Raw genomic sequence first — 19,161 nt, 5'->3', positions numbered from 1 at the left:
CTTATTTTTTTGGAAGGACTGGAAAAGGCCTCTTTCAAGGAAAACTGCACATATTTTGCAACTTAGCCTTTGCCTACAAATGAGCTCCTGTATGGGAGATTGGTAATCACAGCCTGAACCTCTGATTAATCAGCTGAGGCAAGTATGGGGTCAGCTGTGGGAGCACAGGTGAGAGTGATGTAGCTGTGCTCCCGGAAGGGGTGGAGCTTGACTCCATCCCCTCTGAGACCTCATTTAAGGGCTGACTCCCACTGGAGCAGTATCTCTTGGAGATCGCTCACCAGGGAGGACTGCCTCAGCTGCTTCAGTCAAGGCACCACCGTTGGTGAGTTTTCCCTTTACTCATTCACTTATATACCTTCTGTACATTTTGTTTCCATCTGTACATTTAAAACCAATACATTTGGCGAGCCAGGCAGGAGCCTGCAAATATCGGAAAAAAAAATGTCTTTCCTATGGAATGTGTTTAGCTGGTTCAAGGGGGAGAAGATCACCCCCTTAGGGAAAATCCTCCCTGGACAAATACCAGGGTTTGAGGCGTCCCCATATTTTCAATTAGCGACGATTATCGAACAATGGGGGCCCTTACGGGTAACGGGCAATATGTCCCCTTACCATCTAACTGAATACTTTCAGGGGTTGCAAAAAGATATTTTGACAACCAAAGAAAGGCAAATGGCTGCATCCATGGCTGCTTGGCCTTTATTGAATGCTTTAAATCAGGCAGAGGTTAAATCAGATAAGATTGAACATGAAAATCAATTATTAAAAGCCCGCATTGAAAAATTGGAGGGCGAAATTAATCTATTAACGGGGAAAAATTCATCATTTTTTTCAAACACCCCCCAAATTAGATATATTACAATGGATGATAGTAAGGATCCTGAAACATCGGATCAAACTAAGGTCACTAAATCTGACCTAGAAGAGCCACTTAAGACGGACTTATTAGAAGTCCGTCCTATGGTAACTCAAAAAACAAAAAAAGTCCAGGAGCGACCAGCAGGGGTGCCTCCTGATCAATGGACCCCTGCTGACTCCTATTTACACGTAACAGCACGTCCATACACACCCACTGAACTTATGGATCTAGTACAGCGCTTCAGGCAAAGACCGAGGGAAAGTGTCCCAGCCTGGCTGCTACGATTATGGGACTCGGGAGCAGAAAGTGTAATAGTTAACGGCTCCGAGGTATCTAAGCTAGCAACAATAACAGTCCATCCTGCCCTGAGGCAGAGATTGTACTCAGGGTCCCAGTTCCCTGAAGAGAATCATTCGATCGTAGATTGGATAATGGCTGCCTGCCGTATGGTATGGTCAAATAAAACAGACATGCCAATACATACAGGAATGTGGTCTTCTATGGAAGACCTACAAAATTATATCCGGGAACTAGGCATGCGAGAGGCTGTCTATGAAGATGTATCTGTTAGTCCGGACATGGTGAAGTTTTCCGCGGGAATGAGGGACCTAATCTTACAACAGGCTCCCTCACATATGTATGGAACATTGGTTTCTATATTGAATCCTCTAGTGGCCGCAGAGGCAGCAGTCCAGCATGCTGCCCAATTGGTAGCGGACCTGGGGGAAACGGAGCGCCTAAGAACCAAGCGCAATATTAGAGTAATTGAAGATCCTGAAGTTTTTCCAATAGCCCGAGCCAGGAGATCGGCTCCACGAACCCCTCGGGCGGGACCCATTAGGGTGTCCCGAAAACAAATGTTTAATGATCTACTCCGAGCAGGTGTTCAATTTGCCAAAATTGATGGGCAGCCCAATCACGTTCTGCTTCAGTTGTGGAAACAGCTGAAGGATGAACAAAAATTTCAAAACCGCCCCAAAAGACCGGGGATAAGGCTTATAGAACGACGACCAACAACAGTTTGGAATCTAGAAGACTTTATCGTGCCAAATAGGAAAAAGAGGCCACCTCAGGTGCCTCGGGTCACAGTACCAGAGGCATCAGAGGTAAAAGACTTGAATCTGGCCCAGTTTATGGCGTGATGAGGGACGTCAGTCACCCTAGGGCCTCTAGACGGGACCGGAGGCCCTATGTGGAATTGACAATATATTGGTCCCGAGAAAATGTGCAGAAGGTTATGGCCCTCGTTGATACTGGGGCGGAAACATCTATAATATATGGAGACCCAGCAAAATTCAGAGGGAACAAAGTAATGATTGGAGGCTTTGGGGGACAGACCGTTCCAGTCACCCAAACTTGGGTAAAATTGGGGGTCGGGCGCCTCCCACCACGGGAGTACAAGGTATCTATTGCTCCAATTCCGGAGTACATATTGGGAATTGATATCTTGTGGGGTCTGGCTCTCCACACAACAGTGGGAGAGTTCCGGTTGCGGCAGAGATGCATTAGTATCCGGGCAATTCAGACAATATTGAGAGGCCATGCAAAACATGAGCCTATTTGTCTGCCCAAGCCACGCCGGATTACTAATGTAAAACAGTACAGACTCCCAGGTGGGCAGGATGAAATAACAAAAACAGTGCAGGAATTAGAAAGAGTGGGTATTATAAGGCCTGCACATAGCCCGTACAACTCCCCAATATGGCCAGTGCGAAAATCGGATGGAACATGGAGGATGACAGTGGATTACAGGGAATTAAACAAGGTCACGCCGCCCGTTCATGCAGCCGTACCCAATATTGCCTCCCTAATGGACACACTAAGTAGAGAAATTAAAACGTATCACTGTGTCCTAGACTTAGCGAATGCATTCTTCAGTATTCCAATTAGTGAAGAATCACAAGACCAGTTTGCATTCACATGGGAAGGCAGGCAGTGGACTTTTCAGGTTCTGCCGCAAGGGTACGTGCATTCACCTACTTTTTGTCATAATTTGGTGGCGCGTGATCTGGCTAAGTGGCAGAAGCCACATAATGTAAATTTATATCATTATATTGATGACCTCCTGTTAACATCCGATTCATTAGAGGCGGTGAGACAAGCAGCAGATTTATTGATAGCTTATCTGCAAAAGAGAGGGTGGGCTATAAACCCACAGAAGGTGCAAGGTCCGGGGCTATCTGTAAAATTCCTGGGAGTAATTTGGTCCGGAAAGACCAAAGTACTACCCAGTGCAGTAGTGGATAAAGTCCAAGCGTTCCCAGTCCCTACAACATCGAAACAGCTACAAGAGTTCTTAGGTATATTAGGGTATTGGCGCTCCTTTATACCTCACTTAGCTCAGTTGTTGAGGCCATTGTATAAGCTTACCAAGAAGGGTCAATCGTGGAACTGGGGGAAGGTAGAACAAGATGCTTTCCAACAGGCAAAGCTGGCAGTTAAACAAGCCCAGGCATTGGGTATATTTGATCCGACCCTCCCAGCTGAACTAGACGTTCATGTTACCCAGGATGGTTTTGGCTGGGGCCTGTGGCAACGCCAGAGTTCTGTTCGAACCCCCATTGGATTCTGGTCTCAGGTGTGGCACGGAGCAGAAGAAAGATACAGCATGATTGAAAAACAGTTATTGGCTGCCTATTCAGCGTTACAAGCGGTAGAGCCAATAACGCAAACAGCAGAGGTTATAGTTAAAACTACATTACCGATCCAGGGGTGGGTAAGAGATCTAACTCACCTTCCTAAGACAGGGGTGGCCCAAGCACAGACGGTAGCACGATGGGTCGCCTATCTAAGTCAAAGAAGCAGCCTGTCTTCGTCTCCACTCAAGGAGGAATTACAGAAGATCCTAGGCCCAGTGACATATCGCAGTGATACGCCGAAAGAACCAATGGTCGCTCCACCAGAGAAGAGCCCTGTTCAGGAAGGAAGATATCCTATTCCTGAAGATGCCTGGTATACGGATGGGTCCAGCAGAGGCAATCCGAGCAAGTGGCGAGCTATAGCATACCATCCCTCTACTGAGACAATCTGGTTTGATGAGGGGGATGGTCAGAGCAGCCAATGGGCAGAATTACGAGCCGTGTGGATGGTTATAACTAAAGAACCTGGTGATGGCATCCTGAACATCTGTACGGATAGTTGGGCCGTGTACCGGGGGCTTACTCTGTGGATTACGCAGTGGGCTACCCAGGAATGGACTATCCACGCCCGACCGATCTGGGGGAAAGACATGTGGGTAGACATTTGGAATACAGTCAAACACAGGACGGTATGTGTCTACCATGTCTCTGGTCATCAACCCCTGCAGTCGCCAGGAAACGATGAAGCGGACACACTGGCCCGAGTTCGATGGATTGGGAATTCACAATCCGAAAATATTGCCCGATGGTTACATCAGAAGCTACGGCATGCTGGACAAAAGATAATGTGGGCAGCTGCTAAAGCATGGGGGCTGCCTGTACAGCTATCTGATATTGTCCAAGCATGTCAGGACTGTGACGCTTGCTCGAAGATGAGACCAAGACCGTTGCCTGAAACAACATCATGATGGCAGGTTGATTACATTGGGCCCCTCCCTCGGTCTGAGGGGGCGAGATATGCCCTGACCTGCGTTGATACTGTAAGTGGACTGCTGCAAGCCTATCCCGTACCAAAGGCAAATCAAGCATATACAATTAAGGCACTCACTAAACTGATGTCTGCATATGGGACACCTCAAGTCATCGAGAGCGACCAAGGGACTCACTTTACTGGAGCGATGATACAGCGCTGGGCAGAAGAGAACAACATTGAATGGCGATTCCATCTGCCATATAATCCAACAGGGGCAGGCCTTATTGAACGCTACAATGGTATTCTTAAGGCTGCCCTGAAGACAGACTCCCAGTCCCTGCAGGGGTGGACAAAAAGATTATACGAAACCCTGCGGGACTTGAACGAAAGACCTCGGGATGGCAGACCCAGTGCTCTGAAAATGTTACACACTATATGGGCCTCCCCTCTTAGGATTCAAATTACAGGTGCTGATAATGAGGTAAAACCGCAGGTTGGTAATGACAATAATCTTTTGCTCCCTGCCCCTGAGAATCTAAAACCAGGAATCCATAAGATAAATTGGCCCTGGAAGGTGCAAGTAGGACCCAAGTGGTGTGGCCTACTTGCACCTTGGGGGAGACTATTGGAGGTGGGAGGTTCAGTTACCCCCTCGGTGATAGGTACATGGCCTACTGACATCGTGGTCAATACTCCGGTCTTTATTGCTAAAGGGACACCCATCATGTCCCTATGGCAGATCAGGACTCCTCCTCTGGTGCCAGATATAGTTATACAGCCACAGATATCTGGCCAGAGAGTATGGTATCGGAGGCCGGGACATAATCCGGTGCGAGCAGAAGTATTGACCCAAGACAAGAATACGGCCTGTATCTTGCCCTGGAGGGCAGACCTTCCTCTCCTGGTACCCTTGAAACATCTGTATTACTCTCCCTAAGATTCTAAGCCTCTAGGACCATCAGAGAACAATTTGTGTGGACTGATGAAACGCAAATGGACCTGCACCTCGAGATGGCTTGTCTCCAGTAACATCTATCAAGCACTGGCCCACGGAAGATCGTGAATACCCATCCAATCATCATTTGAATAACATCAGCATTCGGTGCGACGGGAAATTGTATCAGCGTCGCGTTGGGTCTCTGTGATAAGGGAAAACTCACCTAATCATTGGTTCACGCTGTGAAGGGGTGGAGTGTATGGGAGATTGGTAATCACAGCCTGAACCTCTGATTAATCAGCTGAGGCAAGTATGGGGTCAGCTGTGGGAGCACAGGTGAGAGTGATGTAGCTGTGCTCCCGGAAGGGGTGGAGCTTGACTCCATCCCCTCTGAGACCTCATTTAAGGGCTGACTCCCACTGGAGCAGTATCTCTTGGAGATCGCTCACCAGGGAGGACTGCCTCAGCTGCTTCAGTCAAGGCACCACCGTTGGTGAGTTTTCCCTTTACTCATTCACTTATATACCTTCTGTACATTTTGTTTCCATCTGTACATTTAAAACCAATACAGCTCCTATCTCCTGAAGTTCATCCCCTGGGTAGAAACTTCACTGGGTCCCTATTCTTTTCCCTCAAGGTGATGTCTAATTTTACCAAAGTGAACTTCTCAGCTCATATCTGCCTCCCCAAAACAGCCTAAGCCCCACAGACCTGAATTTTCTCACTATTCCCCAGAGCTACTGTTAGCTAAGATAGATGACAAATCACTGGAGAATCATGCACCTCCCCACCCAGACCACACAAAGCTAGCACACTTGCATTCTGCAACACTTAAAGAGCACTCCCAGCCCAGCATTTTATTTGATTTTAAATATATATATATATATATATAAATCAGTGTCATTTTCTAGATGAAAACCACTTGTGTATGACAAAAATAGTCAGCCCAGTGACTCAGTCAGCTCAAACTGCTGAAGTATCAACCCCCTGTGCAGAGCTCTTGCCAGAGAGACTACCTGAGATATTGTCAGAATCTAGCAGCTCAACAATGCTGTACGGAGAGCAATCTTCCAAACCTAGCTTGCTGCAGAGCCAGCCACAGAAGCCCTTCTCCATATCCCTGACAGCATGCCACCAGTCCCCAAAGGACCATGAGACCTGGGTCACAGCTGAGTACAGGCCTAGGGAAAAAGACACAACCATGATTATAATTGGGTAAAATATGATCAAAAAGGGGCAGAAGGTGATTTTGTGCCAGAAGGTCCTCTCTTCATTGTACACTAAGAAGATGTTGTACCATGTAATGGTTCCATAGTAGAATGAAACCACAAAGGATACTACAAAAATGACGGGGAGGCAGATGATGGTCCAGAGGACAATGTGGGGTCCTCTGTCCAGCCCAACATTACATTTTTTCTTCTCAGGTACACTTTCTTTGGGAGGTTCCTTTGACTTAGCCAGTTCCTGCAGCTCTTTGTCTGTTAATGTGACATGGATGTCCACCATCTGACCCTTCTTCTTTCCTCTGGTGATTGTTCCAGTCAAGGTGACGTATCGGCTATCTGAAGGCATGTTCCAGACACCTACAATCATAGATAAAGTCATCCACATTAGATTTCTTTTCGTGTAGTTTATTTTGTGCAACTCCCTGAAGATCCAGAACAGAATTAGACAGCACAGATGGAGTAACAAATAAAAAGATGGAACACAAGAAACAATGCATTTTAATGAAGATTATCACAGAAAAAAGAATATTAGTAAGGAAATTGACAGGAATTCTAAATGACAGAAATCACAAGGGAGAAGACTCCAGCATATGCACTGGGGACAACATACAAAAGAAAAGTACAGTGGGAGCATATGGGGAAGAGACAAGACAGAGTAAATGAATAAAAAATAGTAAGCCTATTATCCCTGCTAGACTCAGATTTATTCCTCAACAACATGAACACCTGAGGTGAATTAACTAAATATAAACAAGACCAGGGAATAACTACATGCACACTTGAATAGCTATTATTCCATTTTACAATTGCACTATCTCAATCTAAATCAATTTTTAAAGTTTGGAAAACCATGAAGTCTCGTATTCAAAGTCTCATACAATTACATCTGCATTTTAAAGGATCAAGAAAGGCACCAAATAGGAAAGCGCTGGGATGTGTGTTCAAATAACAAATAACTTAGCTTCCAGGTGACGCTGGTTTTGGACAGTCCCTGCAGTGACACTGGGTATAAACTCCTGTGTAGTTCTAAAAATATGGTTCCTCCTGGACTTAATTCTGACTTGCTTGGAAGGAAGTAATCAGAGGTTCTTAAAGGGAAGCTGAGCAGTAGCACACAAAAGCAGAAAGACAGCAGAGAAACACGAAGGTTGGGGTTAGGATCATGGGGAATGTGGTATGGCTGAAGGGCCACGAGACAACATCCACATTTAAACCCTTCTCAGTCCACAGTGCTGACTCATAAGAGGATTAGCTGTGGACCTGCTGCCCACAATTCTTTCCCACAAGGGTAGATGTGACAGACATCAGAAGTGAAAGTGGCTGAGACATCCTACGATGACCTTGCAAAATAATCAGTCTTAAAGAGAAAGCTGTGCCGAGACTACACAAACAGAAGGCAAAAGCAAATCTGAGATAATGAATAAAACTTCTTATTGCAGGTAGAGCCACTAAATCTAACTGTTCCCATCCTTTCCATTAACAAGCAGTTGTTTTAGGCACGGAGGGGTATTTGACCACAGCATCATACATATAAAGTATGCTCAGCACTTCTTTAGATCATTCCTAACTATTGCATACAATAGAAACAACAACTAGCATCTGCAAATAACTGCAGAAGATACCCCAAATCAGTCTGTAGTGATTTTTGTTTCACAGCGTTTTCATGTTTGAACTCAAACTCCTTGCCTGGAGTCTGGGGGATGAATGGCCCCACAGTCACTTTTATATGAGCTCAGTGCACACTACTGTCAAGAAGGGTGGCTCTGCCCTGCTTCTCCTTTCCTTGCATTATTGGTGTGACTAATCTTGTCTTCTAGGAGGATCCTGAAAATTAGTGTACCTATACAGCCTGCTAAAAGGGGGATCAGTCCCAGCATTAACTAGCTTAAGGCACAAATGAGAGAGGTGGGGAAGAGACTTCAAGACCACTGCAGATGTCCCTCCAAGCATGTAGACACATTATACCCAAATGTGTAAGAGATGTGCCTTCATTCTGTAGGGGTGCAGGATAAAGAGGGAAGATTCCCTCCCACATCTGGTGCTGCTTCTTAATACCACATTGGTCTTAAGGATTTATTTGAGTCAGGATTTGTCCGGCAACAGCTGGCCATAAATTCCTGCCCAGGTCTACACTGCAAGGTACCCACAGACTGAGGAAGAGGACCCTTTGTTTCTGTCCCCGTGACTCCCACCATCAGACTCTGTACCAACCCCAGTAAATCTTGTGGATGCAAAAAAGGGGCTTACAAAGCATTAGTTCCTCCAAATGCAGATATTTCTGACCTTCAAATGGCAGGAAGAGCTCCAACCTCTTTTCATAAACCTAACTGTGCTGCCAGTGACACTATGATTTATGGAATGTGAATGTTCCCAAGGATACATACCATCAGTCACAGATTGACCCAGGAACTTGGAGCCTTCTTCAGAGCTCCTTTCCCCTCCTTCTTCATCTCCTTGCTCCTCTTCCACTTTATTCTCATTCTCTGATCTGTACACTATTACTGACTCAGGACGGGACTCTTTCTTCTTCTTTTTCCTCCGGTCCATAGTGGCTTCTCCATCGAAGGTGACAGCAGTTGTCACAGCCCTCCTCACAGATCCATGGCAAGGGCTGTGGCTTCCAGGTTTGCTCTCTTTCTGCACTGGGTCCTCCAGCCCACTACTGCTCTCAAGCACCTCGCTTGGCATCTTGCAGCGCTTGTTTCCAGTCTAACAGCTCCTGCACTTAGAAATCATTCATTCAACAACAGTCCCACAGATGCTTTGTTTTGATAAGATGTCCTACTGCTGATATCCAAATTATGCACTCCATTCCCAGCCTAAAAAAAAGAGAGAGAAGGCAGAAAAAGGGTCTATTTCCTACCAAGCAGAAAAAATTGACAGAACTTTTGTATGAAGTGTTACTTCCAATGGGTTTAAGTGTCACCTGCTGACCTAATATTCATTACTGGCTTGGATGCATGTTATGTAATATCGCCTAACCTTGATTCTTAAGATTCCATTGTAAATATTAGGAATAAAAAAAGATATTGGGAGGGGAAAAGAGTTTATAACCTAAGATTAAACAAGCACAGCTTATTATATATTTTTTTAATATGCCTCTCCAATGCTGGAAACAAACAGAAGACAAAGGTTTTTTGCCCACATGCATGAGAATGAAATATTGAAGCCACAGACAAAAACTGAGTTAACTGATTTACAGGACTGGCCCAGCTTAGAGACAACAGTAGCAGACACATCCTACTTTACAACAGCTTTATTGGTGCCAGCTTGTCTTCTGATTTACTGCCCAGTGTGAGAATATTGCAAAAAGTAATCAAATTATGTCAAAATGAATGATATTCCAAAATTTACTAATTTAGCATCATGCAGTGCTGTCAGACCTTAAAAGATAGCAGATATGGTAGATTTAAAGTAAATTACTACTCAGATGAGTTCACTGGGGGAGCTTCAGAGTGACAGCAAAGTCTTCTGACTGTTCAGGGAAGAAAACCAAGCAGTGTTCCATAAATATTTATAACAATTATAAATTATTTCTCACTCAAGCAAAACTACCAGTAATACCAAGTGACATTTATCTATGGGAATGCCACATAAGTAGAACTCGCATGATTAAACATGCATCAAGGCAGTCAAGTTCTGCTCCATGAACCTATGAGATGCAGGATTAATGCTTCTCAGGATTCTTAACATTTAAAAAAAGCAGCTGTGCCAAATATTCATGAAGTATTTAAGTACAAACCTGACAAGGAATAACATTTCAACAACGAAGAACTGCGTTGAACAATTACATATGTAAAAGAATGTGTTGGCCAAATGCTTCTTGGACTCCAGCAGCTTGGTCCTGTGGCCACTGCCTTGGAGAACCAGTTCTGTGCCCAGCCACCCCTTGCTGAAGAGCCTGTTTATGTCTTGCACCCCCGCCCCCCCCCCCCACCACCACCACCACACACACACACACAGATACACAAACTTTTAATTGTATCATGTTAATGTTGAAGACTATGACTAATTGACAGTGTATAGCCCTTTGTGGCTTTAAGAAACTCAACAATTCAGATTGTTTTTTGCATTACAGGAAATAAATCTCCCACATTGATCAGACAACACATAAAATGGAATCCAAAAGTCATTCTGAATATCCTAGAAGCCAGACTGCTTCTAAATCACTGGGCACAGGAACATCTTGGCCAGCTCTGCAGTATGACTGGCAACAGACTGTTTAGATTGCTATCTGAGATCACACCTGCCACACAAAAAGCATATGCTTGAATTTCCAGAAAACATCCACAACCCCAATCCCAACAGAGAATGGAGCAAAACCCATAAGGGAATTTTGCCTCTTCTGAATGCCTGTGAGAAATAATGTCTCACCAAAAGAAACAACCTGCCCCAAAGCCACATAGAGGCTGGGAAGCAGCAGTTCTTCACTATAGTCTTACACCTCATCTGCCTGAGGAATGTAGCCTTTACATCTGTTTTGAAGCAGCATGCAGACAGCCAGTTTTTCACATACCACAGTATGAAAGAGCAATGGCATATGCAAGAAAATCCACAATGAAATTTAACACTTGGCTTCCAATTTCTATCCCTTTAGCTCCAAAGCAAATCAGCCATTGACTTCAAAGACAGCAAGCTCTGACTCGGAAGTAATTAACATCAGCAAGACTTTGTGTTTTACACATTTCCATTGGACATTCATGTAAGTTCCCGTTTAGTGTTTTTTAAAAATACCTTTATGGGAGAAATTGAATCATTTTATTCTATGCAATAAATTAACTCTTTGTAGTAAACTTGTGCAAGAGGTACAAACAGGTTCTAACATTTTCCTCTGAGGATCAGCAATAAAATATGTTTTGTCTCTATGAAATCATAAAGTCACCTGATTGAGCCTAACAAGTCTGAGACCACAGTGATATTCCCTTCCAGAAACTGGAAAAAGAAAGCAGACCCAGAGTCACCATGAAACTGAAAGCATCACTACTTGAGTGGCCTTCTAAAATTCTGGACACATGAAAGTTAATTTGGGATCAGATTCCAGAGTTTCCTGACTGTAGCTCCTACTACCTTGAATAGGGGATAACTTGACAGTAATGTTTAAGAAAGCCTAAAGTTAAAGGCAAAGTTTTGTTGTCAGTTTGTTGTTTTTTTTTTTTTTAAAGAAAATGCTTACCCAGCCATGATCTTCATTAAGTCAGAGCAAACTAACATCGGTTCTCAGCATCGTGCCAACACCTAAAGGACAACATTAACTTTGACCACACAAGGAAGAAAAATGTGATGGTACTTTCCAATTTGGAACAGGTACCATTGCTTCTGGAAACCTGTGTCCAGTTCTTATCCTCATCAGTCAGAAAGACTGTTAATTACTGAGCAGATGTGTACGTTCCCTACATCACAACAAGAACAAAAAGATCCCTCTAATCCAGCAAAAGAGAATGCAACAAGATAAAAAGATAACAGACCAAACTACACAGCAAACATTAGGTAGGTGTTTTAATGAATACATCCCTGAGGGCTTTGGAGAATTGAACCATCTCTGGAAACTTCCAAATCTAGGCTGTCTACCTTGGCAGCAGTATGGATACTGATACTTGACCAGAAAAGGTATTATTGTAGGAAAGCTCTTTGACTTGTATTAGGGAATTATCAGATTAAAAGAACACAAGGATCCTTCCTGATCTTAAGCTTGTGTTCACAGTAGATATAAAAGCTTGGTCTTGCACCACTGAAGTCAAAGTAGGTTTTCCACTGGCTTTTAGGAACTGATGCTGCTACTACAAGAAATTATCTAGCTTGAATGCAGACAGGAAGTAAGCATCATACCTTAAAATCCTTGATTTTAAATTCTTGCCACTGCACAAGTAACCTTTTTATGAATGTAAGCAGTGAGGAGCATCAATTTTTATAATCACATAACATGTACAACATATAAGAACTGACACTGTATCTTCATGCATGTCCCATAGGAGTTATCTGCAAAGATAAATTACAAACTGTGATTTCACACTGAGGGTTACCCAAGACAGAGAAGAGGGCACAGAAATTTTACACCTGTATAGCTGGAATAATACAAGCGTATAGTTGCAATTACAGAGTAAAGGAATAGCCAGAGGGTACCTAACCAGTGCTGAGACTTTCAATTGAGATAGATGCTCACCAATGTTAAGGCCCACCACAAAAACACCCCACAAAAGATCAACCTCCAGGAAAAGATGCTACTTTAGTGGTGGTCAGCCCTTAAATGGGATCTAGGAGAGGTGGAGTCAAGCTCCACCCCTTCCAGGAGCACAGCTGAATTACCTGTGATCCTGCAGCTGATTTGTCACTTGCTTCAGATGGTTAATCAGAGGTTCGCCGTGATCAACAGTTTCCCTTACAACACGGAACATCTGTCTTGAGAGAACTCTCTAGCCATAGGTTGTCCTTCACTCGCTCCCTTCACACCCCCAGCATAGCTTCTGATTTTATGCATGTATTTCCTAAGTGTACATTAACCACAATATTATTTTCAGTTCCTAATACCTTTAAAGTGTTTACCTGCTGTCAGATTACATAATGAAAAACAGATGGTATCTGTCTGGGACAGATCTGTCATCAATCAATCATGTTATGACAAAATGAAGTAGTCCAATGCAGGACATGCCCCCTCAAACCTTACAAAATAAAAAGCAAGACCCATATAAGAAAGCACAATTCAGTCCCTATGCTAGGAAAGAGCCCAACAGCAGGGCTCATATAAATGATTTGAAGGGATCTTTCACATACACATCCTCACCATACCCTGCTGAAACTGAGGACAATACTTACCTCTATTTCAAGTTGAAATAGCACAAACCAGATCACAGTTATTTCAATCTAGTAAATAGCAAGGTAGTGATGAATGATCTGCGAAAACGCAAGGCGTATGAGAAACTGGTAATCACAGCCTGAACCTCTGATCAATCAGCTGAGGCAAGTGTAGGGTCAGCTGTGGGAGCACAGGTGAGAGTAATTTAGCTGTGCTCCCGGGAGGGATGGAGCTTGACTCCACCTCCTCTAGACCTCATTTAAGGGCTGACCACCACTAAGGCAGCATCTCTTGGAGATTGCTCCTTTATGAAGATTGTCTCAGCATTTCCCAGCAAAGGTATCCATATTAGTGAGTTTTTCCTTATAAATAGCCTTTTGAATATCTGTTACCATCTTTGTTGCTATCTTTATACCATTCTACCTTACAGCAAGGTGAGAGCTTCTTCCTACCAGTAGTTGTACCTGTGTAGTTTGCAATGAACTCATCAAAGAGATGTATCTTACTGAAAACAAGCCTTTTGCATTTCAAAAGACAATTAAACATTATTTTTAGCTAAATAAATTCCTGCAATGTGTTTGCTATGCAGCCACAACTAGAAGAAGGAAGTGGAGAAAATATATACCTTATGGCAGTGGCTCCTCATAAGGCTGCATCATGTGTCCACATAGAATAGTGAGAGGCATAAAGAGAAACACCTGCTTACAGTCTCCCAGCAAGGCAGGAGAAAGCAAGCAGCAAACTCCTTCTCTCTTTGCTTAATCCACAAGCTTCAAAATATTTTAATTTCTTGCAAGAAAAAAAAGAAAAGGAAAAATAGTAGACCATACCCCTGAGTATGCATCAAGGCAGGAGCAAAACTCAAGCTGGACTGCCAAAACCACTAAGCATGAGAGTAGAGAGGACAATGCAGTAAGATGACCTCTACTACCAAAAACATTATGGGTATTTGTTAATGGAGTCTCTTGTCAACCCATCAGGATGTGGAAGCGCTAAAAGCAAATGGAAGAGTAAGCAAGTGACACAGTTTGCACACTCAGGCATCCTGATTTATCACAGGCAAATGGCTCTGCCTGTCAACAGGCAGGAATAGTGAGCAGCTTTAGGACCAATGCACTTGGTGACAAGAACCTGGCCAGCAGAGATGCACCCACGTTGAAGCTGCAGTTCAGCAAGATCAGCGTTGCCTGGATTTGGATGGAGGGCTCACCAACTGCGCTGCCATGCTTTATGGCTCAGGACCATCACTCTCCCTGCCGTCTTCCACTGTTTATGAGAAACACCCAAATGGTTTCTGATGGCATTCTACAGATATAGCCAAAATTAAAATAATAGTGAGGAGGAGCTTTCCACTGAATTGTGTTAGGATGACATTTTCAAAGACTTTTTTAGAAGTCAAGATTCCATTCAGAAAAGAGATATTCCCCAAAATGTTCTTCTTTTTCTGCTGCTGTTCCATAACTTTTCCAAATGCCAGGGAATAACAACTGCTGTGTAGATCAGCATTACCAAAGTCCAGGAAATAGCATACCAGCACAGATATACATTTTACATCTAAAAATTACCTGATCTGATCATTGTTATTGCATACTAACTGTAACGTGATGGAAAGCACAACAAGACAGCAAAGCAGCAAGGACTCAAGCCACAGAGATTTGCCCAAAGAGGGTCATCCTGTACCTGGAAACAGCAGATGCCTGTTGTAATTCCTGGCTTTCCTACCTGGACCTTGTTAGACTACATGATACTGTAGGATGAGTAGAAACAAGTCAGTTACACCAGCATCCTGCTTCCATAGCAATGTCCCACACTGGGGGTGTCATAGCATCTGTTTTTGTGATATATCCTCAATTGGAAGGCTTTATATTAAGCAGGATTAGAAGATGCACCAAGAGCTTCCTCCACACACCAAACTGGTGCTGTGCCTCTTGTAGGCATCCAAGCAGATGCCAAGAAAAGAGTAACAACAGAGTAAGGATGATCTGAAAAATACTTTCCCAAAACTACATCTTTGAGTTCTTGTTTAGTCAAGACATTTAAGGGCTTCAGATCAGAGTTTTATCTGAGTAACACTCAGCATTATCCCAGAAGATGCCAAAGAGGCAGACTGAGGGAGAGAACTGGAAGGTCCCCTGGGAACGATTCAGGATTGTTTAATGCATTGCACAGTAAATATAATCTAAGATAGTCAGACAGTATCTCCAGCAGCAGGAATTAGTTGGCTCAGGGGACTCTCAATTGGATACAAGTGCAGATACAGATCCATGATGCCAGCATATTAAAAATGCAGCACTTTCAATTGCAGACAAATGAATGCTTCAATATCACATGGTGTCAGTGGGGTGTGTGATTATTTAGAACATGTAGCTACAAACCAATTTCAAGCTATTTGATACTGGCACTCTGCATCTTGTATGATTACAAACTCTACTTTCAGTATGGTTTCTTTTTTTTTTAATCCCTGGGGTGAAATTCCTAGGGATACTGAAGAAAGAAGATGTGCTCTGAAAAATCCTGATTATCATCTAATTAGACTGCCATCCCCCGAGATATCCTGGAGAGCAAAGTCCCTTCCCAGTGGGGAAGCTTATGAAAAGCTGGATTGGCCAGAGAACCTGACCATCACATGGGACTGCCCAGGAAGCCAGAAGTCACAAAGGGCTCTTATGTGCCAGCAGGAGATGATGAAAAGGAACAACAACCACAGCAGAGAATGCACAGACAGGAGGTGAGAACGATTTCCAAAGAGGCCCCTTTGTGTGATTCCCATAGATGAGTCCAGAGAGGTAAGGGAACAGAAACTCACACTGTTTTTCATTCAGTTTGGGCTCAGTCCAGATATTTCTTGTAATAAGCATAGTGGAGTGGAAATGATTGTTGTTATACTTTATAAACCTGGAGTATCCATGGGAGCGGGGTCTGGAAAAGCAGCAGCAGCCAGAACTGGAGCCTGATGTTTTTTCTGCAGGCTAACTACCAGAAACTCTGTCATAAACCATTTTTGACTGTAAGGTTTATTTTCTAGCACTAGGATATTTTTCCATTAAATCTCCTCTGCTTTTACCACTCTGTGGTACTACTGGTCAAGATTTGGATCCCACTGAGGTTTCTGTCCTGTTCAGAGCCCACATCAGGTTGGTATTTAACAACTCTGAGACCTTCCTCCTTGCCAACAGAGACTATTAGCTGTTGGAGGGCACAGAGTGATTGCACAAAACCACACGAAGGACTGCAGGCTATAAGGAATATTAAAGCAGTAAATGTTCTGACGGGATTTTTAAAGCATGACAGAGGGCTGGACTGGCAGATGTCATCAGCTGAATAGCTGAGCCATAGGCTGGCAAAGCACAAAATCGGCTTTGGACAAAAGCAGCCTTTTCTGAAAATGCAGAGTTTCCTATTCATCTCAACAAACTGAACCGGTTCATTCAAAGCTGAGACAATATGGGAGCGGAAAAAAATAGGAGAGCTAGTTTTTCCTGTCAATCTATAAATACTAGAGTAGATGCTAAAGAATGATGTGCTAATTGCACAACTCCAAAGAGCTGACAAACAGGAAAAAAGAACAACTACTGATGAATTCTTTTTCCTAAGAGCGTCATTTTCATTTTCAGTGCTTAATGTTGACGTGATGGATGCACCAAGGAGAAAAGAAAGGAAAGCAGGTTTTAACATTAAAAATAACAAAGAAAATGAATGCTTTGAGGCTCTAAGTGCAGATCTATTTTCTCCCAGATGCAACCTGACATATTTCAGGTTAGAAGGAAAAACCAACCACAGAAATCTGCCTAATCAGACACTATTTCCTAGTACACAAATACTAAGAATCCACACACTAAACGTATAGAATAATATAGAGGAGTTGCTTTCTGCTTGCTGACTTCACTTCTACAGCTGCATAGTGACATACCATCATATTTTAATGCAACCAGCAGAAGGAAACGAACATTTCTTTGTGAATAAGAAAGCACAAGTGTAAGAGAAGATTAAAATTGATTTCCATTAATAAGATTTTCTTCTTTTCAGCTTAAATCATTTTGAATTTAAAACACGGGAGTACAACCAACACACACAAAGATACAACCTGAATTGTTCTTTCAAAGGCAACCCACACAATGCTGCTAGAAACCACTGACTTGCACAAAACATCTGTGAAAATGGGTTATCTCAGCTCAGCTGTTTGTGGATCGATCTTCTACCAGAAGGGGTTAAGCGCTAAGGAATGGCTGCCTCATTTTCTTGCCCCCTTACTCTTGGGTCTTTATTCCTTTCCCCTTTATCCTCCTGCCCATCACTCACAGAACCTTACCTAATGTGTTAAGCCTCTTCTTTATGTCATTTCCATGGCTATTGAGAAATTCCAAAACCTCATGGGAAACAAGTTACTTATCTCAGTGTGAGGAAAAAAAATCCCTTTGACTGGGCCCTCCAGGAAATCTAACAAGCAAGTACTACAAACCTTACCCAGCCAGATTTTCCCTGCCAGCCTGTGGCTTGAAGATCCAGTTCACTATCACCAGTGAGTGCTTCTCCCTGGGATTAATTAAAGATCTCTCTGCTACAGCCTGCCTTAAATATATAGGGCATTCAGAGACAATTAATGGGGATCTGTGGAGCCTCCAGATTGAGGAAAATGATTGAAAGAAGGGGAAAAAAAAAATCTTGCAGTGTGTCTTGCCTCCCATATGTAATGCCTTTAGGACATCAAAGTACTCTGCGCATTTTAACCCAAACAGAAGACAGCTTTGGTGCCTCACTGGGCTAAGTCACCATGCAGAGATCTGCTTCTGGCTTCTCACCCTTTGCTGGGTGAGCATGGACAGGCCTCAACTTCTTCATGCCTCTCCTTCTACACATGTAAAAGGAGGGAATTCACCTTCCTTTGAAATCAAACTACAGGATAAAGGTGTTATCTTGCAATTTTCTTTGATTATAAGTGTGCTCTGGGAAAAATAAATGAGGCCGCTTAACAAGTGAGTAAAGCAGAAGAGACACAGCAAATCTCCCACTTCATCAATGCACGTTTCTATTCTCTCTCTCCACTTCTCCTATGGGGAAAGTGACAGGATGTGACTGAAAGATACCCTTTTGAACATCTATTGAAAAGAACACAGGAGATGCATGGAAGGACATACATCACACACGTACCCCTGGGTACAGCAGCACTGGTTAAAGTCACCTGCAAAGCACCAAGAGGTTTGGTCACCTCGTCGCGGGGCAGACACTGACTGCCCTCCGTGCCAGCTGAGCTCACCGAGCATTTTTCAATAAGAAAACACGGCTGTGGCATCACAGCACAAAATGGCTATGTTGGGGACACTGCGGGCTGCACTCTCCTGCTTCAGGAGACCTAAAACAACATGGAAGGACACGCAGTGCTAGGAAAAGTACACTTTCTTCGCAAATAAACAGAAATGAAGCACAATGCGATAGACTACAACACAATAAAACGCTTCCTTTAAAGCCAGCGCGCTACGGATGGAGCCAGGTGGAAGGCTTTGTTGCACGGAGGCAGCAGGTACGGGCGACCACGAGTCACCGGGATGCTCGGCTCGCTGATGCGCCAGCACCGCTTTCCCCCGCGGCACGCAGTCCTACCGCCAGACGTGACCGGGGGCCGCCCTGGGGGCGAGAGGTGCCGCAGCCCGCCCCGCGGACGCCCGCAGCCGCTTACCTGCCCGCTCCGCCCGCGGGGCCCCGGAGCCGCGCCACGGCCCGCTCCCTCCCGAGCCGCCGGGGCCCCGCGCAGCGCCGCCCGCAGCCGCCGCCGTCCCCGGCGCTCAGTCTCGGCGCG

General features: G+C 44.1%; 1 protein-coding gene across 4 annotated transcripts; it reads right to left on the bottom strand.

Moving 5' to 3' along the window:
* Positions 1–5,926: 5,926 nt before the first annotated feature.
* Positions 5,927–19,161, bottom strand: TMEM169 (transmembrane protein 169). 4 transcript variants are annotated; one of them, XM_072342226.1, is made up of 4 exons: positions 19,042–19,125; positions 13,388–13,465; positions 8,962–9,396; positions 5,927–6,934 (listed from the first exon to the last, which is right to left on the bottom strand). In XM_072342226.1, exons 3-4 carry the CDS (start codon positions 9,263–9,265, stop codon positions 6,315–6,317), a joined length of 924 nt encoding a protein of 307 aa, XP_072198327.1. In that variant the 5' UTR covers positions 9,266–9,396; positions 13,388–13,465; positions 19,042–19,125; the 3' UTR covers positions 5,927–6,314. The 4 variants fall into 4 exon arrangements, with proteins under 4 accessions (XP_072198327.1, XP_072198324.1, XP_072198325.1 ...); XM_072342223.1 differs by lacking the exon at positions 13,388–13,465 and having other exon boundaries at positions 19,042–19,161; XM_072342224.1 differs by lacking the exons at positions 13,388–13,465; positions 19,042–19,125 and adding an exon at positions 12,738–12,795.

This window comes from Excalfactoria chinensis, chromosome 7, assembly GCF_039878825.1.
Source record: "Excalfactoria chinensis isolate bCotChi1 chromosome 7, bCotChi1.hap2, whole genome shotgun sequence".
NCBI lineage: Eukaryota > Metazoa > Chordata > Aves > Galliformes > Phasianidae > Excalfactoria > Excalfactoria chinensis.
Note: the sequence above shows the minus strand (reverse complement) of the source record. Positions and strands in the feature narration are given on the sequence as shown.